The 26,838-nt window shown below is 42.9% G+C and overlaps 1 protein-coding gene across 3 annotated transcripts in view; it reads right to left on the minus strand.

The window, feature by feature from the left end:
* Nucleotides 1-3,670: 3,670 nt before the first annotated feature.
* The window catches only part of MARCHF8 (membrane associated ring-CH-type finger 8), a 181,183-nt gene continuing 158,015 nt past the window's right edge, over nucleotides 3,671-26,838 (minus strand). For 2 of the 3 annotated variants that reach the window (XM_059729688.1, XM_019499451.2), the window contains exons 4-8: nucleotides 17,705-17,784; nucleotides 16,572-17,417; nucleotides 15,182-15,362; nucleotides 10,108-10,255; nucleotides 3,671-7,345 (exon numbers count right to left, since the gene is read on the minus strand). In XM_059729688.1, coding sequence (XP_059585671.1) covers nucleotides 7,041-7,345; nucleotides 10,108-10,255; nucleotides 15,182-15,362; nucleotides 16,572-17,417; nucleotides 17,705-17,784 — 1,560 coding nt within the window. In that variant the 3' untranslated portion in view covers nucleotides 3,671-7,040. The remainder of the gene's footprint in view (nucleotides 7,346-10,107; nucleotides 10,256-15,181; nucleotides 15,363-16,571; nucleotides 17,418-17,704; nucleotides 17,785-26,838) is intronic. The other variant, XM_059729689.1, reaches the window with a different exon arrangement.

Raw genomic sequence — 26,838 nt, forward strand, 5'->3', positions numbered from 1 at the left:
GCAGAGGCTGCAGCAGTGCCAGGCTCTAATCACACATCCTTGCCTTTGGGTTGGTCATTTGTGAGCCTCTTGCAACAAAACAAGTTTCTGTGTCTGCCCACCCCCACCCACTCAATGAAGCACACCACCCTTTGCCAGCTCATCCTCACTGCCCAATGATTTCTAGGACAATCACCTTCCGTGATCAGGCCTTGGCCAAAGGTTTCCCCTTTTGCAGGATATTTGCATTAAGCAAGTGATCACTAGTTCTGTTTCTCCAAGTATCCTAGGAACTTTCACCTTACATCTTCATCTTCTGACAGGCAGCCAGGTGGACTTTATGTACTTGAATGTCTGACTACCATATCACCAGTCCCTATCCTATATAATCACTGTCCTGATGCTGATGCAACTTATGCTGTTCCTTTCATCAGTTGTTAATAACACTCACCAAGTAGTTCTGGTTCATTATTGTTGACTGTATAATTCAGCTTTTGCTCCCAGAGACTGTTCTTCACTTCCTGTCCTAAGCTGCCAAGTAATGCAGTGCCGAGCTGCTATGCTCTGCCCAGATGATGGCTGTGCTTCAGTCGGGCAGTGATGAAGTCCATTGGCAAGAAAGACACTTGGTGGATGAAACAAATTATGATTAGCTACTACACTTAGTTACCTCAAACCATTTGATTATTACAACTGACTTCCACTTGCAGCTAGATCAGTAGTAGGTAACCCCTGGCACGGGTGCCAGAGCATGGCACATAAAAGCATTTTGCCTGGCACGTGGCACCTCAGGGCATATGGTGGGGAAGGGGCCAGGACTGGATCTGGCCCCTCGCGGCTTCCCTGCTGTCCACCCCTGGCACTCCAACATCTTACAAGTCAAGGTTACAGGTGTTTTTGGCACTCTGCCCAAAAATGCTGCTGACCGCCAAGATACATGATAGACTGCTCTGTTTCTTTGAGCTCTCACTCCAGTATTATATGCTCCAGCAAGTCAGTGGTAAGCCCTGAAGACATCTTAGCCCCTCTCCAGGCAAAATGATGCGCACAAATTCTTGCTAGGGAATAGACCTGATCTAGCAACATTTATGAATAGCCTTATTAACTTCACTGGGCCCAGGATGGGGCCTTTCAAGTCACAGAGAAGTACAGATGCCTCCCTCAGAGGAAGAGTCATATATACATCACTCCCATACTGAAACTATTACTCTGATAAAACAGAATGAGAGGAAAGGCTCTTGCGCCTCCAATGAAGTTTGCTGTGGACAACACTTTCTAGATTTCATTCACTCGTTCAGCACCTGGGAAGATGTTATCAGCTTTATGCCCATTGTGTCACACACCTTGGCCCATCACTATCTGTTCCCCAAACTCTGCTACTGGCTTTCCATTCTAAGGAAGGGTCATGATATTATGACTTAACATTTAAGCACAGTTCTCTGAAGATATGCTCAACCCGCTTCCAACAGCCACCACACCTGACCTGGCCAAAAAAGCGAAAGCTTAATGTTCATTTGCCCCAGGGCCTTACAAAAATTTAGCCTTGCAAACAAAAACTATCAGACCAGCCCCACACACCTCTAGAACAGCAGTATTCACATAAAGGAATTCATATAAAAACTGTGGATTCAAAACACTTGAAAGTTTGGAATAACACACAGTGTCCAGTGAGGAAGATCATATGTTAATGCCACAGGATGTATTATGATCCTCTCACCTGAACTCCTGCACAGCAGATATAAAATACCTTCTACTGAGTCCTGCATTGTATCTAATAACTTATATTTGATCTAACAGATATTCCTCAAGAAACTGGAGATCCACCCAGCTATTTTCAAGGTTGCTCACCTTTCTTCAAAAACAACCCACCTTCAGCATCCAGCTACTGGTCCTCACTATGCATTGGGCTTCTACTTTAGCAGACATTTGATCAGAAGTTTCCTTCATATGAAGTTTGCAATTAAATCTCTTCTGGAGGACTTGGCATCTCTTAGGTTTGCCCCTCCCTTTGCAATAAAAGGATTTCCTTGCCAGTTACTTTGGTTTATTTTTTTTTTATAGAAATGCTTTATTGCTGCAGTCAACCCTGTGTATCACAGCACAAATAACCAATTACAGTTTAAGAAACTAATAGTACTTCTGCAAATGGTAATACTGAGAAAACGAACATACAGAAAAGGATACAAAACTATACATTTAAGTTACTAGAAATTTACTAAATAACTAAAAAAATTCTGCGGAATTGTGAAGTGTCTTGTAGAAACTATACAACACATGCCAGTGTAAAGTTGATTAACAGTATACAATCACCTATCTACAAATGTTTTATCTAAATACAAGATCAGCTGTAATTTTTAACAGTTATCATCTATACAAAGACAAGTGCTTGCTAATTTTCAGTACTTCACTGGAATACATAGATGCTGCAATATTGCAAACTAAAAAAACCCCAGGAGAATCACAAAATAAGTGGTCCTGTTTAAAAATTTTATTTGCATATCTAGGATAATGCTGTGAAAATCCAGCCCGCAAGAATGTTGCTTTTGTATTTGCCCCTCACAGTGCCAGAAAACTAGAGGGATCTAAACCAGAACCAGAGACTCAAAAGCCACTGAAGCGGTGTGCATGGAGGGACAACAAAAAAACAAAACAAAACAAACAAACAAACTTACCCCCATAGCAGATCTCACTCTCTACAGAGAGCCACTCCAGGCATCAAGATCCCAGCACTCCTTTGTGTGAGAAGCATTTGGCCTGTTTGTCACCCACCTAATTCAGTCATCCAGGGGCATAAGAATCAAATCCCATGTGCAGCCATGACAGTACTTCCCAAGTCCTCCCAGTGCTGTTGGAAGGCCTCGTACACCTAAATTCTCTTCCCAACAGTAGGAGCTAATGCTTAGATCAGTGAAGCTGAATTGATAAAAGGTCAGAAGTCAAGAAAGATACACAATTCTTTCACAGCATCCCACTACCATTTACCCCTGCCAGTTCAATCTACACCTTTGCAAATTTTCTCTACTTCTACAATGCACTGCATGATATCCTGGCTCTGAACACCAATGATCTCTGTAAAACTTGGTCTTCAGGTCTCATCCATTTCTTTTGAATACAGGGCAACAATGGCATGCATTTGTTTTTGTTTGTTTGTTTGTTTTTTAATCTCCTGCCCACCCACGTAAAAAGTTAGTTTAAGAGAATCCTGAGATTTTGTAGGGGTTTAACATATGATGATCTCAGAGTGAATCAACCTTCTCTAACATGCATGTGTAGCTCTAAATGTGTGCTTATGACCCTGCAGATATACAGGAAGGAGATTTCCTCAGCATAACTAGACATGTTGGACAAGACTATGTAAGACAGTGAAATGCAAATTTTCCATTAGACTATATTTCATGATGTTCCTACTCTGCAGAAAACAACCAATGCGGGATCTGACAGTCTATAGATAATGCTGTAGTAGATAAATTAAGCTACTGTTCTCTTTGACTCAAATTCTACTCTCACTTATACACCAGGAGGCCCATTGACTGTGGTCAGGAATTGTGGGTGTAAGACGAGCCAAAAATCCACTGTAGTTTTGCCTGATTATTGGAAAAGTATCCAAGACAACAGGCTTAGAGTGCCTGATTTGATAAAGAATGGTCATTGTCATGATCAAAGTCCAGAGAGAATGCTAAAACTTGCAGAATGAGGGTAAATGCTTTGCAGCCCTTGTTGATGGCCTTTATTATACCACCTGATGGCACTGTGGTAAAGAAGCAAAACATAGTTTTACAGTCCACTGGGCAAGAATCAACATGAGATACGTCCATAGGATGAACAAAAGTCAGCAAGAATAATAAACAAATGATCAGTTCTGCAGCTCTTACTCTCACAGTTCTGTTGCTTTCAAAAGGGCTACACACAATTATTATTTGCCTTGGTAAGGGTTGAAATACCATGCCTTAATTTCACTCAGAAAAGATGAATTAGGGAAAGGAACCTTACAGCATCCCAAATCTTCTCAATGGGGAGAAGGTTTGCAGATAGGAGGGCAAAGATGATGGGAGCAGCAAGGGACAAAGTGTTGGAGGGAGAGAGGGGGGTGGTAATGCAATAGTGGTCAAGCTGCTTGATTCCCCCATTGCCTGCCTTCCCCACTTCCTGTCCCCGTGCCACTGCAGTGGTCCAGGGGATGAATTTAAGACAACCCTCCAATAATTCAATTTTATACATGGAAAATGATAACAATTTTTTTTTTCCATGTATAGAATGGAAATGTGATTATTGGAAAGTTGTCTGAAACTCAGAATCATCTTGGATTCTGATGAATACAGTCAATTTAGTGATGTTTCTCAAAGGGTTGTGGATTAGATAGGATGACATGTGGCACCAACCTAAAGGAAGCTGTGTGTGTTAATTTTTAATCCTTGAAGGCTTGTATGCATGGAAATGTATTAAGAACAGGATGAAGGCATTGAGGACCTGGTATTCAACCTACCTGAGTATACTTATATAACCTTCCACAAAATAAAAATAAAACACTGCATTATCTGGGTTCAGATACAAAGACATGAAATCAATAGCACCCCACATAAGACAGTTCAGAAAGAGGCCCCGTATAATTGCACTTTAGAGTGTGGCAGACACAGGTAATGGACTCTGCAGGCATGGAGACACGATGACTGCAGCCAAGATGGTGGAAGTGAGGTTTCACCTGCTTACATCATGTAATCCTGGGACATAATGGCACCCAGCATAGCACACACAAGTGCATCTTGAGAGACTGTCCAAAAGCATGTGATATTTTCAAGTATCTCAAGAACAGGGGACCATGTTATTAATGAAGACTGAAGCCAGTAAGCTTGAAGTTAACACACATGCACATGTATGCGCGCGCGCACACACACACACTTTGAAGACCACAGGTCCATGTCCTCTTAGTATGTTCCCTCTTCTGCCACATAAGAAGCAGATTTTTAATTCAAAAGATTGAGATATAAATAACTCAATTCCACATTTCAAGAAAAACTCCTTGATTTCTTACTGTTCTTCCATTCTAGGATCCATAAGAGGAGACATGTTCATTAGGCCCAATTTATGTTCAATACGAGTTTTATTTGAGAATGGACTGAGAAACCCCTGAATAAGGAGTCTGAGATCCAGGCCAATATTTCAAGATTTTCTAGTGAAATGAGAGGTCCAGAGCAATTTCCACAATAGTCAAAAGGGAAAAATTCTCATTGACTTTACAGGGAGATTGACTGAGCCCCTGTAAAGCAAGTCATCATTCGAACATGGAAGCTATTTCATAATGACTTATTTTCCCCTTATGTGTGGTGGCACTGACACACTACTCTGCATAAATTAGCCCTGAGTAGCCTTCACTTTAACTTGACTGTGCTTGAGGCAATGATTTCCTAACAAAACACAACATATTTCCAAACTTCTAGATGCCTCTATCCAGTTCTCCAAGAGACTGTTTACACCATGGCTGCAATATGTCCTAGCTGAGATGACCCCAGATGTGCCCATTCCACTCCCACTTACATGCTCCAAGGCTGGAAATGAGACAGTAAGGCTACTCCAGGGTGTCCCTCTGTGGCTGTTCTCAACCATAGCCGAGTCCATGGCCTTGACACCTACCATAGAAGCATGCCCTGGAATAGGCTAAATGCCATCTTTCCAGATCTGGAGGGTGAGTGGGAGTGTGTAGTCAGGGCATGATGCTTCCAAGTGAGAACAATAGTGGTGCAATGTAGATACACCCACACGGACTACAGAACTGTGCCTCTTTCTGTTCAGCAGCTAGTTCAATGAGCCATTTGCAAAGTTAAACCAAACCAAACTAAACCCACTCTGTCCAAGGAATATATCACAATCTGAGCTTAACAATCTTACCTTTGAAGAGACTGAAATTCTTATGCAATATTTACTCCTTATAAGTTATCTACAGTGTCAAATAATGCACCTTCATAATGTCAAATTCTCACACGAGTCACACATGACACAGCATTAACAGAGGCAAACTATGTCCAGCTGTATTAACAGTGATGAGTTTTTGTTTTGTTTTGTTTCATTTTTTTAAGAGCTCACATTTTTCCGGTACAGCATCACTCTTCTGCCAGTAGCTTGGGATGAAAGTTACATCAGGAATGTGTTCAGGTCTGTTAACTGTGTAGCTGATCTTTTTAAAAAGCAAAACAACCCCTCCAAAAGAGAACACTGCGACCATTACACATTAGAAACAAACATTTCTACATCCACTATTCTCCATATACAAGTCACAAGTGCAATATTCTTCCACAAATTTGCTCCTGAAAGGGGGAAAGAAACCCAAGAGGCAGATTTTTTAGTGTTACATTTACTATGATACCATGGGCATGTGCTGAAAACCATATTAGTTGTTTTGTTGTTTTTTGTTTTTTTTTTAATAAGGCAAAAGGTTTAGAATCTAATAGGATGGATGTGGATCAAGAGTGAATATTAAAAAGGGATATTCTGAAATGAGACATTCTTTCAAGTTTCATTCCCATTGGACACTTATATTACAAAATAAAGATTTTAAAAAGTGCTATATGCTTTGTGAGTCTTTTATCACAATATGTAAAGCATAATTTTACAACTGCTGCCTAAGTCAAATGTTAGTGGCAGTGTTAGCAGTAAATTAGACTCTAGCGCTCTCATGGTTCTCTCTCAGCTGCTCCTCAGAGTCGGATGCAATGTTATCCCACACACATTCTGAGACGTATTAAAGCTGTCTTTCGAAAGCAGCGCACACCATAAAGCCAATGATGGTTTACACTAGGGTTTGCCATGCACTGAAGCCTTGCTTCACACTCATATTTCCTGTGTCTCTTTGTTCAGGTCAGTCTGAGAGACAAAACACTGAGAGGTATGCAGATGATAACATATTGACAGGTATATCAGAGCATTTAAAAATGTAAAAAAAAAGAAAAAAGAAAAAAAGTTCATCTGCCAGTCATAGGCATTTAGTTAAATTGAAAAGGTAGAGCAGTTTGAAGTAAACAATGATGTTTTAGATCTTTGACAACATAGAGGATAAAACCCCCCAACAATCAGACATGAAGGATTTCTGCACCACAGTCTTCTGGCTCCGTGTAATGTGAAGAGTTCGTATCTGAATGGTGAACACCAAGCATTTCTTTATTTTCAAAGTTTGGCTCCATTAGTGCAGGTTTTTCAAAAATATTTTTTTTGCTAGTTTCTGGACAGTTTTGTACATATATTACTCGATTATAAGCTTTGAGTCTCTTCCACAGTTGTACATACACTTTGCACTGTACGTACATAAACAGAAGTCCTCCAGTGAAACCAATAGCTACAACCACCAGCTTAGTCCAAAATGGCCACTCCAAAATCCCTGGAAGAAAGTGGGGAAAAAAAGGACCAAATTAACATCAGTCAGGCCACACTATCTATAAAGCAAATCTTTAAGTGAGGGTTTACAGGGTTCCATCAATACAAACAGTTTACGTTTTAATATCCCACACAGGGCAAATATAACAGCCAGCAAACTTTTTTATACCCTACTATTTTTAAATGGAGCATTTATGAAAGAGGAAAAAAAATGGGCAAATGAAAGCATGAATCCATTTATAAAAGAGGATAGTTGATGAGATTGCTGCAATAGCAAGGGACTGCACTTGGGGATCTAGGAAGTCTCTTCCAGCCCTAGGTTCCAATCTGTGATCACAATCTGTATGGATGCCAACTATAAAAAATATGCCATAATAATGGTAGTTTGAATTTGTCATCCTGGCGTTCTGGCCACTAGATCTTAGTATCCCTTAGTTTCCTTGATTTAAGGGGGGCATTAATATTAAATATCTTCTCCTCATTCAAGTACTATGCATATCAAACCTCTCTACTATTGACTAGTCAAGGACACTGCAGGAAAGACTACTGCCTTCACTTTGATCCATGCCTGTTCGCTTTCCTAAACCATGTATAACAACATATCAAAATCCCAGCTTTCTAAAGATTCTCCATTGGCCCATACTTGGCCACTTGGAACTGCATGACAACGCTGGTAACAGACCCCAGACCCTGACCCTCTTGTTCCAAAGGTAAGAATCCATGCCCCTTGGTTACAGTTAAATCCCCATTATTGATCAGCAGCATACAACTAGGACTAGGGACCTACCAAAAATCACATTTTCATAGATTTCGCAGAAATCACGAAATCCAGCATTGCTCGTGAAATCCATGAAAAAAGTCTTACTGAAAATAAAATGCAGGCTACTCAGAGTGAGCCAGCAGTCCACACAGCTCTATGGCCCAGCTCCTCAGCCCACCAGGGAGAAAAGAGAGGTGGGGGGCAGGTTTGCCTGCATGAAGGGCAGTCCCAGGTGGCTGCTGCTCCTGCCCGTCTCCACTGATTGGCTGAGGGTTGCCTGGGATGTAGCCCCACCCCTCTTCCAGCAGCGAAGTGCAGGGCTGCATGATGGAGAGCCCTCACAGCCAATCAGTGGCGAAGGACAAAGACAGCAAGTCTCTTGCCCAGAGGCATGTTGGAGGATGGTGGGGGGGGCCACCATAATCAGCCCGTGAATGTGGCAGCTGGCCATGCTATCTCCCCATGAAACGGGCCAGCCACCTCCTTGAGTTAGGTAGACCCCCTAACTATAACACCCAGCTGAACAGTTCTGATCCATCCAGTGCAAGGCAGTGACAGCTGCATCCATTCTCGCAACTCACTACAGTTCTCACCAGAGTACTCACTCATCCCATGTGGATGCCAAAGCAGTGTACTGTGCATCAAGTACTAACTATTCATATTACTCAATTTATGCTCCTCTAAAACATTTATCATCTAAAACAACCTGAAGGCTATACGTGTTTGAAAGCATATGCTTTTTATAATCATATTGAACCCTCAAAATTAAGAGGCCAGCAATTTTCGCTACGCATATAAAGGATGCTGTCAGATGGGAGAAAGACCAGAAGCTTTCAATCAAAGCAACTTCTTGACTGAAGAAAGAAAAAAAAATAATCAAGAACATTCAAGCTAAACTGAAAATGAAAAATGACAGTCATCAAAAGTGTACAGTTTGAAGGCTGGCTCTACCCTAGAGAAAGAGATTCTAACATAACTTTATGAGCTTGTAGGTTTATTAATACTCAACTATTTGCATGGCAATTTCATTCCAAGTAACAACACTTGCTTCTAAACTGCCAATCCTGCAATCTAAGATTCAAACTAGAATCAAATCCTAGCTACAAAGTATCTACAAATCCGACCTACAAAACAACAATTCACAGCAAGTTAAAAGGGGGTGGGAGCTTGCTCCAGAGCAGTCCGTGCCAGGTAACTGTTTGTTAGTCCTCTCACTCCCATGGCAAGTTAAACTTAAAACCTCAGTGATTTAGCCTGTTTTAGTGATGGATATACTTCCCAGCTTAAATTTCACTTATCATAGGGTAAAACTAGCACAGTCATCAGATCAGCTGTTCAGTGAAAAGTCCCCATAAAAGAAGTGTCATACTGGGTCAGACCAATGGGCCATCTAGCCCAGTATCCTGTCTCCCCACCCACTTTTAACTTGCTATACTTTCATTTTTTGTCCAATATGAAGTATTCTGGTTCACATATTATGTGACATTTAATCAAGGCAAACTGTCCCTTGGAACACCAGTGTATACTTACTCTGCAATGGAGTGGTTTTAATAAACAATACTCCTCCTGAATTGAAAGGAGAAACTGAATCTAGATCTTGGTCTTTTAGCTGTGTTGGTCAGCAAGATTAAAGAGTAATACATAGCAAACACCTAAGGCTGTATCTAAACTTAGGAAATGCACCAGTTTAAAAACTGATTTATTTAAACAAATGCAAATTTGCATGTGAAAACTCTGAATACTGGTATTGTTATATGAGAAAATTTGTTATATGAGATTAGTGTCCGCACCCTTTTATTTCATAGATGCAAGGTAAATCAACGCAAGACAGATTTTGGTTGATTTTAAAAGTGTCCACATATAAAAGTTGCACTTGTTTTACAGTGTAACTGATGGAAGTGTGGCTATATTTCAGTTGCTGAAACCAGAAGCTCTTACTGAATAAAAAAGTTGTATTCCCCTTTGCATTCAGTCACCAACAGGATAAAGAAAATAAAGTAATGTACCAGTAGTCTGTCCCTGTTTAATCTCTTCAGCAGTCCGGTCTATGAGGACATATAGAGACCACACGACGCAGGTGATGGCAATGATATGGAACGTTACAGAGCACATGATCTTCCTCCTCTCACTGGCTGTCATCTGCAACTTCTCCCACTAGTAAGAAATCCAGAAGGCAGAGTGAGATTAGAGATGTTTGTTCTAGCAACAGCAGATGATCACAAGAACACTGGTAAACACACTTCATAGGCAGCAGATTGTTTCCCTAGACTCACAGAAGTGTTTCTTTAAAAGAGTGATATGATGTAGTTGCCCTTACCTAGCATGTACCAATTCAAGCAGCTGAGACTGGGACTTGATCTTTTCTTTCTTCCACTGACTCCACTGATGTTCCCAGAGCTGATTGGGAGCAGCAGTGGATTGTTAGAGCTGTGCTGGGTCAGGGTGCACTGCTACTTGTTGGGTCAGTCTGTGCAGAGGGGCTTGAGCCAGGAATGGATCCAGGGTGGGGTTGTGGGGGGAGCATCAATGTATGCACAGTGAGTTCTCTGAGCTCACTGGCATGTCAGCACCGCGCCTGCCAAAGCTCTGCATATGCTGCAAGACCTCTGAGCTCACCAGCTGACCAGCACAGGGTCTGGCCACAGCTCCTGCTTTTATGCAGCTCTGGAGACCAGAAACGAGTGCTGCTGCTTGTCCATGGTCTTCCCTGGCTGTTCAATTCAGCAGACAGGGCAGGAGACAGGTGAATGGTGGCAGTGTTCACCCCTGTGCTCTAAAACCATGTAAAAGCAGCTCCAGCAGGAGCTACGCCGACATGCCAGTGAGCTCTCAGAACTCACTGCACATGCGTCATGCAGCTGACGAGGGGAGTGTGGCTGCAGCCCTCTTGCCTCCATTATGGATCTGCCCAAGGCTTCAGTTATAGATGACTAGCTTTGTGACTCAAGTTAAGACTGTTTGTTCCCAGTCAAACTAGAGGTTAAGGAGGGAGTGGGGAGGGAAGGGTAGCAGCTGCTCCAGCCAAGCTCTAGGTCAGGGGTATCCAACCTTTTTGAATGTGGGGTCGGATCATGAACTTTTTATCACCCAGTGGGCTGGCAGGAGTGGGCGCTCACGCGGCCTGTCCAGTCTGGCCACGGCCTGGGGGAGCAGGGGTCAAGGGGCACTGCCTGACCCCCCTGTGTCCCCCCTGGCACCTGGGCGGCCTTGAGGATGCTTCTACACCTGCGTGCCTGAGCTCAGCAGCCAGGGGGACATGCGGAGACCCTACAGGGGGGTGCGGGACATGCAGGAACACCCCCCTGCTCCCTCTCCCCCGGGGCAGCCTGAGCCCAACCGGCAGGGCTCCTTCCCTCCCCAGGGCCCGTGACTCACCACCCCCAGCTTGATGTCTGTGGGCACAGGGGGGGAGGTGGGAGTGGTGCCAGCTTCCTGCCCCAACAGCTGCAGGCACAGCAGCAGCAGCAGCAGCAGCATCTCCCGTGGGCCTGGCTGCAGCATCCCTCTGCGCTGGCATCTGCACCCCCTGCATCTGCCCGCCCACTGCACCGTGACCTGCTCCGGCCCGCACGGCCGGCAGGACCAGCGCAGGGCGGGGCCAGCATGCAAATAAGGAAGGGAGGGGCGGGGCTAGGACGGGACACAGTGAAATGAAGGGGGAGGGGAGGAGCCGCACTGTGTCGGCAACGTCAAGCTGACACGGTGCGTGTGGGAACCTTGTCCCTTCCCCAGCCCTTCAGCAGCCATTAGGAAGCTGCTGAGGGGCTGTGGGAGGGACAAGGGGTGGAAATGAAAGTCAACAGTGTTTACTTTCGTTTCCTTTCGCAGCACTGTGGGCCACAGAAAATGGCTTGGCGGGCCACATGGTGGCCTGCAGGCCATATGTTGGACAAGCCTGCTCTAGGTCAATATTCAGAATGGTCTTGTGTACTAGTATAACAGACACTACTCTAGAAGGGCATGCGCGACTCAGTGGTCAGCATGTGTGACGACTCTCTCTGTACCGAGCCCAGAGAGAGATAAGAGTATTGCAACCCCCAAATGCAGAACCTGCCAGTAGAGATCCATGCTGTCAGCTTGGGAAGCTCCCTGTCTGAACTCTTACATACATTTCATGCTAATTATTAAACAATGAAAGCTGTCACCTGTTTTATAGCCAATGTTTCCAGGCACTAACGTAGAACTACCTTTCCCCAAGAAGTAGTCAATGGAGACAATGGGATGTTCACTTTCATCAGCGAGAGGAAGCAGCAGGCAAAGTCCCTAGATCTATGCCTATTATAATGACTCTTCTAACCCCATTACAAACCACAGATTCTGGCCACTGCTAAGAAGGAAAATTGAAGAAAAGGTAGAGAGTTCTTACCAATACTTTGAGTGCTAATCATCACTCAGAAATGGCTTTGGCTTTTGCCTAGAGATCCTTAGAATTCATCAGAGGCTACTTCCCCACTTTTAGCCCAGGAGGTATAATTTTGTTATAATGCATTTGGGAATAGGCTGGGTCTTTCAGTTACTTCTCCATATGTCCACGTCAAGATAAACCCTGCACACACCTTTGCTCTATGCATTGTAGACATAAGTTGTTCTCAGTTACAGCTGTGTAAACCTGTAGAACTGCATTTGACACCAAATGGATGCATTTAGTACACCAAAGCCTTTAAGAACAGGAACAAAAATGCTATAGGAACTGAGTAAGAACCACCTGCATGACTGGGGAGTCCCAGAACTGGCAGCAATAGCCCAGCTTCTATGAATGTGAGAATATTGGCTGCATCACGTAACCAAGAGGAGGAGTTGGTTTTTTGTGTGTCCCACTAACAAGGGACTCTTCAGATCAGCCCAAGACTGATTTTCAGGGATTTGGGGTGCCCAGAGCTCAACCTGAGGTAGGAATTTTGAGGTACTCAGTACCTCTAAAAAATCAGGTTTGAGATCCTTGAAACATCAGAATTTTACATTCTCTTGGGGTTTGTTTTTTTTTAAACACAGTAGTAGCCAAAAGTTTTCTACTTAACAATTTTAAAACAGAAAATTGAATGATTATCTAAATTATTTTCTCCACAAGAAACATTTGCTTTTCGCATACAATTCTGATGGTCTTTGCCATTAAGAAACCCTGACACCTGCAACTTGAAATATTTTGGTTTGGCAATGCCATCACAAAGCCTCACGGCAACTGCAGTTCAGATGCCTTATGCTCCTCACCATCCTGTCTAAGCTGAGCTCCCTATTTGGACTACATCTCCTATGACTGACTTCAATCTGGAGTCTGGGACTCCCCATGGTGCACCACTTCCCTCCTCTAACACAACATGGTGCATATTAGGAGACAGAGGTTCAGTCTGGTAATACAAGAGCATGGGAGCTGGAGGCACCTGAATTACAGCTTCTATGAAGCAACATTTAAAAAAAATTGGGGGTGAGGACACAGATTTTTTTTTTTTTTAATGTTACTGAAATTCAAAATTTTCTGTGGAAAATTTAGATGCAAATTATTCCCTCATTTTAGCTGAAATTTTCCCTGAAACTTCAACCTATCTATGTTTGCCCAAATTTAAATTCAGAGCTAATTTTCTTGTTTCCAGCCTTTCTTTTATTGTGCAAAATTTTTACAGAGCTAGTTTGCACCTGTTTTAACTCCCCTATGACCCAGCATTCAATTTAGGATGACCATTTGGCTCCTAACCTCCAAGATGCATCTGGGGTACTATTTGGCCCACACTGCTCATAATCTCAATGGCTACAAGGCTATTTTCTTCTGATTGATGAGACATCACATAAGAAGAATTGAAGACAGGATGCTGACATTTTTCATCTGATGTAGTTTGAATCTCAGGAACACTTTTGAGAGGCAACTCTATTTTGTTCAATTTTTTTTTCCTGTTTGTTGCTCTGTTTCTATTTTAAGGATCTGGTAAATCACAGTTTCAGAAAGGACTATTCTATTGATTTTAAGTGACTTAGTATTTCGCCTTCTGACTTGGTATTCTTAAAAAGGTCCAGATTTTCAAAAAGCTGAATTTTTACACATGCATTTAAGCACAGCTACATTTAATGTGCATTAAGCGATTTTTGGCAGGTGTCTACACGTGCATGGACTCGGCACTGTAGTTGGTGTTATAGGATGATCCTGTTTGAATTTAATCTCCATCACTTATTTTAGTCCCAAATTGAGATTACTTTTATTAGTTTATTTATCATTGGCAAACCTAGCAACATTTGCCAATTCTAAGAATATTAGTGTTACACATCCAGAAATCCTGATGTTGAGCACTGTCTGTCTTTGAAAGCTAGAAATATCTGGGAAAAGGAAAAAACCTACTAAAAAAGAAGCTGAACATCTACTGTGACTTACAATTAAGTATCCTTACTGCAAGACTGCTACAATCCTTTAAAACAAAGATGTTGAAGTGCTACCATGCATTTCCAATAAATGATAACAATGTAAATATTTTCTGGGTGAATTTAAATTACACTGTAAATGAGATTCTGAATTTAACAATCATTTGCTGCATTGTTTTTACAAACAACTGGCAGACTACATGAATAGATACATTCTGTACATAAATTTGCAGCTGGAGATTCCAACATCTTTGAGAAAATTCACAAGCCATGCAGATAACTGTGCACCAAAAACCTTGGGCATCAACAGGTCTTGCAGCTCTGAAGGACAACTTTGGGGAAATGATAGGTTCTGACAAAACTAGACATTTGTACAGTGTGTATTCACAGTAACAGCTGCCAGCTTGGCTGTCTACAATAAACATTTATTGCTACTCCAGAAGCCTGGCAAAACCAACACAGCTCAGAGAAGGACCTAGATTCTCTTCTGGCTCATACAGCTTCAGCAGGCTTCTAACTTAAGTCCTGACAGAAAACCATCACTATAGCTAATGCATAAAGCCAGAAAGACTCCTGCTTAACTCAGATCAGTCATTTATAAAACTGACCCCATTGGATAGGAAATCACTGAGTGATAATAAACAGAGTCCCATTGTGCCATGTTAAACAGTCATTTTTTGAAACACAGCCATGCTTGAATGAAGCAGTTTCTTTGGAAATGATCCTTACACCTACCTTTCTTAAAGGCTTTAATTTGGTCTCCATGATGAACTCGTACTTGCAGAGTTCACAGCATCGGGTGTCAGAACTCTTGATCCATTGCTGCAGGCAGGCTTGGTGCACAAAATGCAGACTTCCTGTGCAGTGACAGGGGGTTATCAAGGGACTCTCGTCGTCTCCTTCACAGTGACATATCCTGTATCAGAAGCAATGCAGCTCATTAGAAGGAGACAAAGAAGTTGGAGAAGCTGAGGTGCCATAGAAGAGGCAGGAATAATGCGTGATGACAAATGGTCACCCATTGAGGATCCCAAAAGACAAATATTTCATAAAAGAATATATCCATCAGCTAAAAACATAAAATACCACATAAATAATGGTGCACAGGCACTGCTAACCACAGCTCTATAGCAGACGCACAAGGTCTGAAAAAAAAAACTGATAACAAAAAAGAGAAAGAGGAGGGTAAGAAATTACAACATGGCATCTCATCTACTAGAACAACAGTACTTTACTGAAAGTGGCATTTAAGCGGTATGGATGACACTTCCCAAAACAGGTCGTGTGTGGAAAGATGCGAGGCTAATTGGAACTTGCAATTAAAACAAGTCTACAGTAAAGCTGGAATTTAAGCCTCCAGAGCTGTACAGAGACATCTTAAACCACTCTGCCACCACACCCTATAAGAGGATGAGGGCTGTGATAACAGACATTACACTTAGTGCTCCCCACTTGCCAACTCACCAATCCCGGCAGAGTCATGGACTCTCCCCACTAAGAAAGGTTCAGGGCTGGAGGGCTGCCTCTGAGTGCCTCAGATGTAATTAAGCTTCTTCGGCTTCACCGTTCATTTAGATCATACAGCTATAGTTGGTCCCTAAGCCATGGATGTGTGTCAAGGCCACAATCTGGCCTATCACTACCACTGGGATGTTTTATCACACTTTTTACCTAAAGCCACCAGGTATAAATATATCTGTGAAAATGAATGGAAATATCTTAAAGAATCATAACTAAATTGACCCCCCCAAGCTGAGAAAGCAACGCTTAAATGGCCATCCTTGCAACAACAGTCAGCAAAGCACATTATTGCTCTTTAAGCTAAAAAATTGTTCAATTTGCCCTTTAATATGTGTAGCTTATTCTCTCAGATATTCTTGGCTTTGGCACCAATAAAACCGTGTTGGAACACACAGCTGAGAAACGAAATCACTTTGGGGTGCAAAGAATTCATTGACTCAAAAAGGAAGCCTCTGCTTTGCAGACAGATATTATCATCTATGGGGAAAGCTGTGGGCCTCAAACTGCACATATTAAAGGAAGGTGACAGAGAAGTCAGAGAAAGCAGAGCAGGCCCCCGCAAACGTGCGAGGTTTCAGAGGAAGGCGGTTCTCTGTAAACCAACCTGCAGGTATCCCCTGATGCTGACACAGGGGAGAGAGGGGGGAATTTTTCTGATAGGGGGGAAGGGCAGTCTAGGTCACTGTCCTTCTCAGCTGAGCAGAGCGGTGCCCGCAGCTCTTTCATCTTCAGCTTCACAGAAGCACTGTCCTCAAACACATCATCATCTCCCATGTCATCGGAGCCAAAGCCTGTGCTTTCCACCAGCATGCTGGAAGATTTCTCTGCGTGAACATGGCTTGGATAGCTCTCCAGTTCATGGAACTTATGCAGGCTGCTGGCACTTGCAGTGTGGGAAAAGGAGAAAAGATAACGCAGCAGCTTTTTGCTTCTTGATATCTCATGGTCCACCCTGTCCTCCAGGAGAGGAATGTGTACCATGCTTTCGTTCTCTGCTCCTCCTGATGCACTCGAGCCATTGGAAAAAGAAGGGATATAGGAGTGTTTGGAACTGTTAAAAGAAAGAGGCCCAAGATTGAGTAATTTCTTCTCTTTCAAGTGAAATCTGTTAATCCTTGAACACTGCTCCTGAGCTGGTGTCAATTTGCCTTCTGAGCATGTTCGCTCCATGTAGTTAAAGCCCGCAACAGTGCTCTGTGCCTTCTGGTCAACATCATTGAGGGACTTGGAGAATTTCAGAGAGTGGGTGGAGCTTGCATTGTTGGCAGCCTGGACTGGTTGCACCCAATCCTGCCCATGGGAATTTCTCTTTGATGCCTGTAACGTGTCCTGACAGATTACTGTCACAGTGACCCCTTGTGTCAGAGAATTCTGGCAGTTAGGATTTTTCAAGACAACAGCAGACTGCACTGGACTGTGATGACAACATTCAGAAAACACTGCACTGGAACTGCATGCAGAACAGTGGAATAAAAGCACAGAAAGTAAAAACAATTACAAAAGAGAACATGGATAATTAAAGCGAAGAAATGAGAATTATGGCTACAGTAGGGATGGTAAATACAGTGAGCAAAACAGTAAGTGGGATCCAACAGAGCAGTGTTAGACAGCAATCAAGTCAAACAAACGGGACATTAGGATCAGAACCCCATGTTGCTCACTTCCCAGGGTACATGCTTTCTAGTTAATTGGTCCTTGTTGGAGCCTCATTGTTGCCCTACACACAACTCACTTTACCTGCAGATGTCCTGATTGGATGGTGTGACAGATGTCCGAGGGAAGCTATGAGGAGCAGAAACAGAGGTTGGACTGCCAGCCTGCAATGAAAAATCACAGGTTAGCTTTCAAATTGTTTGTTTTTACATACCATTAACCTTCAGCATTAACACAGTACACTGAAGTTAGTTACTGCACCAGATCCAGTGGTCTCAGGTTAGCTGTAAGCATGGGAGGCTTTATTGCTGACTGTCAGAGAGCTTAGCATGAATAATGAACATGTACTGCCACAAAGTAGTAATTTGTATACATGGAGCATTGCTCTTAACATCAAAATGCAATGATTTCTGGGGTAGGATCTACTAGCTTGTAAACACTGCACAAAACAGGAACTGTTATACCCAATCAAAGGAAAAATTAGATGTGGAGAGAGAATATGTATTTGGGTAGAAATTAGCACACAGAAGCTACCACTTCTACTTTTAAGAAAAACACAGAGGGACTTTTAACAACAAGATATCAGGGTGTTGGTTTTCCAGCAGGCAGGACTATCAAGAATTCAGTATCACAAACACAATTTGGGGGCCTATTTTTAGTACCAGCACCTGGAAATAGCCCTGACTGCTAATAAGACTGCCCCTGAAGGGGACTCTATATTTTGATGTCCTATACTGTGGACTTATAGGGTGTCTATACACATATTTCAGGAGTGGGAGGGGAGGACCTTAATTAGAGTGGCTCCAAGAGTTGCTGTAATTAAAGCACCTGGAGTGTCTCATGTATCAGCATCCCCAGACTGGAAAATGGCAGTGGGGGTACTTTAACAAAAGCTTGTCAAATGAGCTTTAGTTAAAGTACCCCCATCGCCATTTTTCAGCATGAGGATGCTGATACATAAGACACTGGAGTCTGCTGGAGTGTGGTAGTTATCACGCTAAAGCAGACTCAATTAATCAAATTCGCTCCAACCAGGGCCGGTGCGTAAGGGGTGCACACAGGTGCAAGTGCACCTCCCCGAGCATGGCGGTGCACCCCCTAACAAAAGGCACTGCCAACACCGCTGGCGGCATCTGTGGGCTAGTCCGTGATCCGCACTGGCTGCCGCCGCCACTGTTGGTGGTGGCTGCAGGTGGTCGCCAACCCTTGGTCAATGCTCGCCACCCTCCCCACTGCCACCGACTATGCCCCTCTGCCTATCTAAGTACAGACAAGTCCTAGTGATGTTTAGTTTTTGAGAGCCAAGAAGATCACAGCCTGAAATGAAACAATGAAACAAATTCTGCTGGCCCATGTGAAAAATACATAGCATCATTTTTGGCTGAAATTAACAAAGAAAACTTTAGGCGAAATTTCAGGAAAACTGGTGGGATTAGATTGCACAATAATCAGTAAGGGGAAAATGGCAGACGTTCCAACCGTTCACACATTTAAATTGGGTAAAATAGCAAGAGCAAGGCAATCTTGCCCTGCTGGTAGGACTAGCTAGATCCTGTGGTTTGTTTTTATTGGAAGTTTCCAACCACCCTAAAGTTTTCTGAGAGACAGAAGCTGGTTAACTCTCTGTAAATGGGTAATCTTCAGGATTGGCTCCGTGTGTTTTACAATTTTACACCTAGGTGCAGAATCAGATCTCACCATTTAAACATAAAACTGTTCCAGCCCACCTCGTTGCAAAGCAAAGCTTGAAATATGGACAGAGAATAGGCAGTGAAATGTCAGCCTGATCCTAAAGACAGCCTGAAGCAAGAGCTCCAATTGATGTGAAATCCCCCATCCATTTTCCTGGGTTACTCTGAAACCTAATGATGACCATTTAACAATTATTATTTAACAATAATGCCTTCACTATTTAACTTTTCAGGAGACATGTCCAGCTAATGTGCTGGCCCCACCATCCTAAACTGACTCAGGCTCCTTCTGTTGCCAAAATTCCAGGCTTCCCAATGGCAACTTTTATCATTCAGGTCTCTGTTTCCAATACAAAGCGCCTTGGGACATAAAAACTGGAACAGCATCAAATAAGTGTGATTTTCTACCAAAATAAAGACTATACTACTGAGTGCATGATTCCATTCTATATCTAAAGCCTTCAAAGCCCTGATGGCATGTTTAAGCAAAGCTGCTCCAGAGATTAGGAATCTGGCTGCTAGAGGCCTGATCTACATAACAGGTTTGCTCTCTCTTGGCGGCAAAACCCCTTCCTCCTGCTAGGAGAACAATGCCAGCTCTGCAAGCAACAGGAGGCTTCTGCCACCACAGAGAAGCTTCCCTAAAGTGCATAAAAATATGCCAACATTTTCTGCTAGCAGCTGTGGCCCTTAGAACAGCTGGTGCCTCTTAGGGTGCACTGCGGCACAGCTGCTGTAGTGGAGCTGCCATAACCTGTGAGAGGGGAGATGTGCTCTGGCAGGTTCCCTGTGGGGACAAAAGGCTTGTAATGCTGAGAAGCCTAAAAATAATTTCTGCTTGCCACACAGCATGCACCACACAGTGCTTATGGGACGGGGATGAATTTACTGCAGGACACAGGAATTTATAAATAAAATGACCATTTAAAACAGAAGCAACAGAAGACTACAAAGATGTTTGAATAATCTTAAGTATGTAACAAGCCAACTGCAACTTGAATGATCAGTTGCCATCAATCATGTATTTTATGCCATGCAGCCAATGAGCTGCTGATACAGCTAAGTGATAATGTGCATACACTGAGGTGCGTTCAGGACAGTGCCAGCTGTTAGTATAACACCCTTTTTTTGCCTGTTTCACAGCCATGTTACCACTTAAAAGAAAGTTTCTCTCTGCCGTGAAATGAGCCAATCTCTTTAAGTACATTTCAGGAATGATTATGGCTGTTTCTCTAACCACTTCTTTTTCTATGCCTGTCTGCTATAATTATGCAAATGCACATTAGTTTCTCTTTAAAATTACACTATATTTAAAAGCATATTTAGCAATTTCTTAAAAACAAAATGCTAACCCAACAGCATGGAAGGATGCACTTTGCCATGGAAATGTTCATGAGCATGTTGCCATCAGAACTAGAGAAACTGATTCAAGAAATAAACACCCTTCTGCCTTTCCGTTATGCTAAGGGATGACAAGGTCCAATGGTCACAAACTCCTCCAAGACCGTTTTAGGCTGGGCATATGGAAAAACTTCCTTATTGTCTGAGCCCCCAAGGCCTGGAATAGACTCCTTCCAGAGGTGGCACAAGCACCTACTCTGGACTCTTTTAAGAAACATTTGGACGCTTATCTTGCTGAGATCCTTTGACCCTAGCTGACTTCCTGCCTCTGGGACAAGGGGCTGGACTCGATCTTCCGGGGTCCCCTCCAGCCAATCTATGAAATTTCCTCTTGTTACTTCCAAAGAAAACAAAATCAAAACAAAACAAAAATCAGTGAATATATGACACTATTATCTACAATAGCAGAGAAGTAGACTTAATGAAATAGGAGGACCCTTCCAGTCTTATGTTCCTGCGCTTGCTGCTTTCTTGACCTCATCAACCTAGCACCAGTCTCGCTGCTCAGGACAGTAAAGGATTTGGATGAGTGCTGTGGGAAGCCAACCCTTCCAACTACTTTTGAAGGTAGAGTTGATGCATCAGGATTTGATTAGCCATCCATAGGCATACCACAAACCATGAACACCATCTGACTCCAGCCTAAGGAGGCCCCAGGACCAAGAACTGCTCCACAACTGCATGGCAACAAGTTGTAACAAGAGATCCTTGTATAAAGGGTACTAGACCTTGTATAAAGGGTATCAAGATGAACAGTGATCACTTAGTCCCAGGGAACTTTTAGAATAGAGCCCCAGAAATGCCAGGTTGAAAGGCATAGTATCTTGCAAGAGAGATCTTTATCACACAGCTCACACACTATATGTACAGAAACTTTTCATAAAGAACTACTTTCAATAACAAGGTAAAATGCTTTGATCACCTATGTTCTTATTCTGCCACCCCAGAAACTCCATGGTAGCCCAGTCCTCAGACTGCCTCTAGAGATGCCACACTTCCTGTACATATTTCCAGGAAAGCTTATTTTCTGGCACAGAAGGCAGATAGAAGGGACTTCAGGAGATCACATAGTCCAATGTCTAGATTGCCTAAATTTGTTTGGGAAAATCGCCCATGAAGCAGATTCCATAACCTCCACAGGGAGCTTGTTTCAGTGTTTTACTACAAAACAGGTCAGAAACATTTCCTAATAGCCTATTCAAATAATTTTTGCTGTATATTAAGCCAATATTCTAGTACTTCTTCCAGTGCTCACAGCAGTGATTCTCAACCAGGGTGGTGAGGGATTCTTTCAGGGGTGCCAGACAATGTTAACACTGGTAGGTGTGCAAATGTGATTCACAAAATAAACCCAGAGATTTCAAAACGAATCCATGGTGTTGGAAATATTCTGATTTGCTGTGGTCTTTTTGAATTCTTTGACATAGAAAACTCTTCTGGAGTCAAAAAGCAAGTGAAGATTAAGAGCTAGCATTTTCTAAGGAGTGCCTTGAGTCCAACAACAGGTGCTTTGAGTTTAACAAGAAGAATCGCTGCTTCATGGGGAAGGATTAATTGCTTTCCTCTTTAAACCAGCTTTTTTACATTTTGGAAGACTTAACATGATTTTCTCTTTTCTAGACTGAGCAAATCCAACTTCTTTTTCATACACACCTCTTCCTCATTGGTCAGGATTTCCAAACTTAATATTACTCTCTCAAGTTTGTCTACATCTTTCTCAGTGTTGTGACCAAAACTGAACAAATACACCAGCTGTAGCACTACCAGCAGTGAATAATGCAGAATAAACACATCCAGGCATGTCTACACTAAATGGGCATTTAATGTGCATTAGCCTGATTTAAAGCAAATTAAGGGCATGCATCTACATGTATGCACACTTAATGAGCCTTAAAACTGGCAAATTTAGGCGAATCCTGCCTAAATTTGATACCTGCATGAAGCAAGTATCAAATTTAGGCACAGATAGTTAAAATGCATTAGTGCACGTATAGGCACGTTAACGTGCATTAACACAGGGACTTTAGTGCTGGGTCTGCCTAGCCACTAGGGGGCTGGCCAGAGCCCAGCCACAGGGCTCCTAGCTGGCTGCCTCTCCTCCTGCAGGCCTGGGCTGCTCTCTGAATGTAGCACTTTGCACTTGGCTTTGCTCAACTTCATCTTGTTGATTTTGGACTCTCCCCACTTCCTCTATGGCATTCTGCATTCTGGTTCTGTCCTCTACAGTGCTTGCTACCTCTGTCAGTGTAGTGTCACCCACAAAGCTTATAACTGTACTTTGTATTCCATCCTCCAAGTCATTAAGGCTAGGGACAGAAGTTACACATAAACCGGAGTAAGTGATTGGAAACCAGTTCAGAACTCTAACACAACAGAAGATCAGTGCACATAAACTGCTTTCAAGATGCATCTGGATGGATGTAGTATCAGACTTAACTAATTTAGGTTAAATCAGTTTATTGAACTTCTGTCCCAGATCCCCTCCAGAATGAAGTTTATTCACAGTCCCCCAGTGTGCCAGGATGTTTTGTACCGCCCCCACAGGGTGAGCAGGCTAGCTTTGGCCCAAAGCTGTCTACTCCAGTAGAGCAAGGAGGCGTGTTCTAGCATCCCCCCATTCCTCTGCCCCCCGTTTCTGGCCTGGGCTGCTGCAGGCATGCAGCTACATTTCCAGAATCAAAAGTGAATGTCTGTTCAACTTGCTCCACTTAGGCTAACCTGCAAAGACTGAATTTATTCAGCCTCAGGCTTTTTGACAGTCTGTATTTAGCCACAGGTTTGGATACACATACATTAGGAGCTGCTTAAGAAAGGGTGGAGAGGAGCAGGACTCTTGCTGTGAATGGCATAGCAGCTGTTATGCACAGCAACAGTTAGGTGTGGGCAAGCAGGGCACCATACAAATGTAGGAGATCTGCTCCAACTTTAGTACCACTTCATTCAGGGTTAAGGTTGGAATGTTTTTTTCTACATTTGTACCATTCCCAGCTGGTTCACACTTGTAAGAATCAAAAGAGCAGTAGCTGTTACAAACATCCCTCCCCCTCTTTGAAACTGCTCTAAAATGTATGTATGCCAATACCATAAAGAAAACAGTGAATAGAAGCAGAAAGACCCAAGACAAAGCCCTGTAGGACCTCACTTGAAATGCCCCCTCAGTCTGACAGTGAACCGTTTGAGAACAAATTTTCAGCCAGTTGTGCAGCCACTTTATATTGATTACAGCTAGACCAGATTTTCTCAGCTTGCTTATAAGAAGGACAAGTGAGAAAGTGTCAAAAACTTAAGGAAAATCAATATACATCACATCTAGTGCCTCCCCTTTATACGCTAGGCTAGTTAACCTGGCAAAGAAGGATGTCAGATGGGTACAATACAACCTGCTCTTGACAAACCCAACATCTTATCTTCCATTATCATCAACTGCATCATCACTTATAGCTTAGGGGCGTCAAAGTCATCCAACCCCATGGACCAGATGAAGGGCACGGGACTGGGTTGCAAGCCGGATTAAGCTACAGAATGGCCTCGTGTGTGGTGTGCAATTTACAGAAGTGGTCCAGGGCACAGGCTGTATATGGTGCCCAGAGCTGGTCTGTGGGCCCAAACCAGACAAACCCCCAATGAAAGTAAAGGGCCAGTTTGGGGCACCCCTGGCTCATGGGGCTAGGCTGGCCTGGTGTGCTGGATCCAGCATGTGCAGCAGGTCTGTGGACCCAAATCTGGACCAGACTGGGATCCAGCATGCAGGGCTGGTCCAGCATGGGTGCCACATGCAGCACACACCCCAGACTGCCTCCACACACTGCACACAGTACACACCAGCTCCAGCCTCTACACCATGTGCAGTATGTGCCAGATGGGCTCTGCATACCATATGCAGTGCACAGGGCTGGGGTTGGGGCTGGAGCATGCTTCTTGCAATGCGCTGGTCCAAGACCCCCAGCACTCCATGCTGGATCCAACCTGCAGGCTCCCCTGCTCTAGATAGTTAGAGATGAATTGTTTAATGTGGTCCAGAATCTGTCCAGGAATTAAAGTTAGTCTGACTGGTCTATAATTTCCTAGGTCCTCCTTTCTGAAAAGTATGCGCTATGTTTGTTCTTCTCTATGTTTGTTCCCTGTCTTCTACAAGCACTTGATGATAATGGCCAATGGTTTAGAGATTGCATCAATTAGTACGTTAAGTACTCCAGGGTGAGTTTCCTCAGAATTTGCTGACTTGTATACATCTGCCTTATCTAAATATTCTGTAACCTGTTCTTTTCCCATTCTGAATTAGGCTCCTATCAATTTGCTCTAATTATTTTGTTAAGCACCTGCTGTGGATAGGGGATATCTCTTTCTTCTACTATGGAACAGCATTAATAGTTTGGCTGCCACTCTACTCCCCAGAGGAAGCTGCTTTTCAGTAGCACTGGTGGTAAGGCACTAGGGCAACATATAATAATATTAATAAGCATAAAAGGCCTCAAAACACAGATTAGCATTGGAAAGGCTGGCCTTAATCCAAGTCCAGAAGCACAAATGGTAAACTCGATGCCAACAAAGCAATGCTCAAAGCGACTATGAAAACCAGGATTGGACAGGAAGAGTTCAGAGAATTCTCTCACACAGCAACTTAGCTGAATTACAATGGAGACAGACAAAACTTGCTGATCTGGCCCTACACAGCAGGACTCAAAATTGTGCCCAGTCATAGGACTGCAGGGAGTATAAATTTATTCTGAATGAGATACAAACCCTGCTGAAAATCAGCACGTGACCAAGAAATCAAAGGTTGTACTGTAATACATATTCATATACAACCCTAAGGATATGGATAGATGACTAAATTAGTTAGAATTAAGTTGCTCTGGTTTAAATTTCCACTTACCTCAAAATAGGAACAGATTTGTCTGTTACTACAGAACAACAGATGTGTGCTTTTAACTCTGTAAATTGTCCATCCACACCTTAATTTATTCATTTTTAGTGCTGCTTTTTTCCACCTTAAGGAAATCTTGTTTCATTCCTTAAATCACTTCCCTAAATGCTATTCCACCTGAATACTCAAGGGAAAATCCATTCATTTTTCTTATGCAAAACTACAACAGAATATGGAGAAAACTCTATCAACTATCAGTGTACTATACCTGGCAGCCATGGGAGCAAAAAAATGTTGCAATATTAAACTTTTCAAAAAGTAGCCTATTCTAATCCAATAAAAACCCAGAGAACCTGCAAGTACATTTTCTTTTTTTGTGCCTTTTAGAGCTCAGTCAGATCTAAACAGATTGTCAGTAGACTTGGGAAAGGCACATCTGTTACTCAGAAACAATGATTCTGTCAAATTTCAATCTTTAAAACACTACACCTATTTATGAACACTTGCCAAATTCTTTTTCACAAAGAAAAAGGTCTTTCCCCCCTCCCCCATTCTTCCTTCTCAAAACCAGTAGATCTGCTGGTTCTCAAACTTCTCCCAAAACATAAGATAAACCAAAACTAAAATTTAATCTCTGAAAGTGACCGGCCCTAAAATTTTTCAACAACCTGAAGGATGAAAATCTGAGGATGTTATAATAAACCAGGGGTGGGCAATTATTTTGGGTGGAGGGCTGCTTACTGAGTTTTGGCAAGCCATCGAGAGCCGCATGACAGGCAGCCAGGGGCAGATAAATATTAATTTTCTTAATTTTAGGGGGCCCCATGGGCTGGATAGAATGGCCTGGCAGGCCGCATCTGGCCCCCGGGCCACATTCTGCCCACCCCTGTAATAAACTGTAATAAAGTCCCAAGAAAATAAATGCTTAGCAAACAGTAACATTGTAGCTGCTCCTGTGAACAACAGGTTTCATGCCTGTGCAGGAAGTCTCTAAGTAGTAGTATTAATTCAAATATCAATGTGCAATAAGACTAGTAATGTTTTTAAAGCATTTTGACCTACATAGTTTTTTATCAATGGACTAATTCTGCCCTCACACTCCAGATTCACATATAGCAATTCAATTGACTTGTGTGCTTTCGCTCCTGATGAATGCTGGTAAATGTAAGAGAAGAATCAAGTGCACAACTCCTAGAACAAATGCTGGAAACCACACTGTACTAAATTGCCTCATATAATCATAGCTGTTTCCTATAATA

This window comes from Alligator mississippiensis, chromosome 6 (genome assembly GCF_030867095.1).
Source record: "Alligator mississippiensis isolate rAllMis1 chromosome 6, rAllMis1, whole genome shotgun sequence".
In the NCBI taxonomy this organism is placed as follows: domain Eukaryota; kingdom Metazoa; phylum Chordata; order Crocodylia; family Alligatoridae; genus Alligator; species Alligator mississippiensis.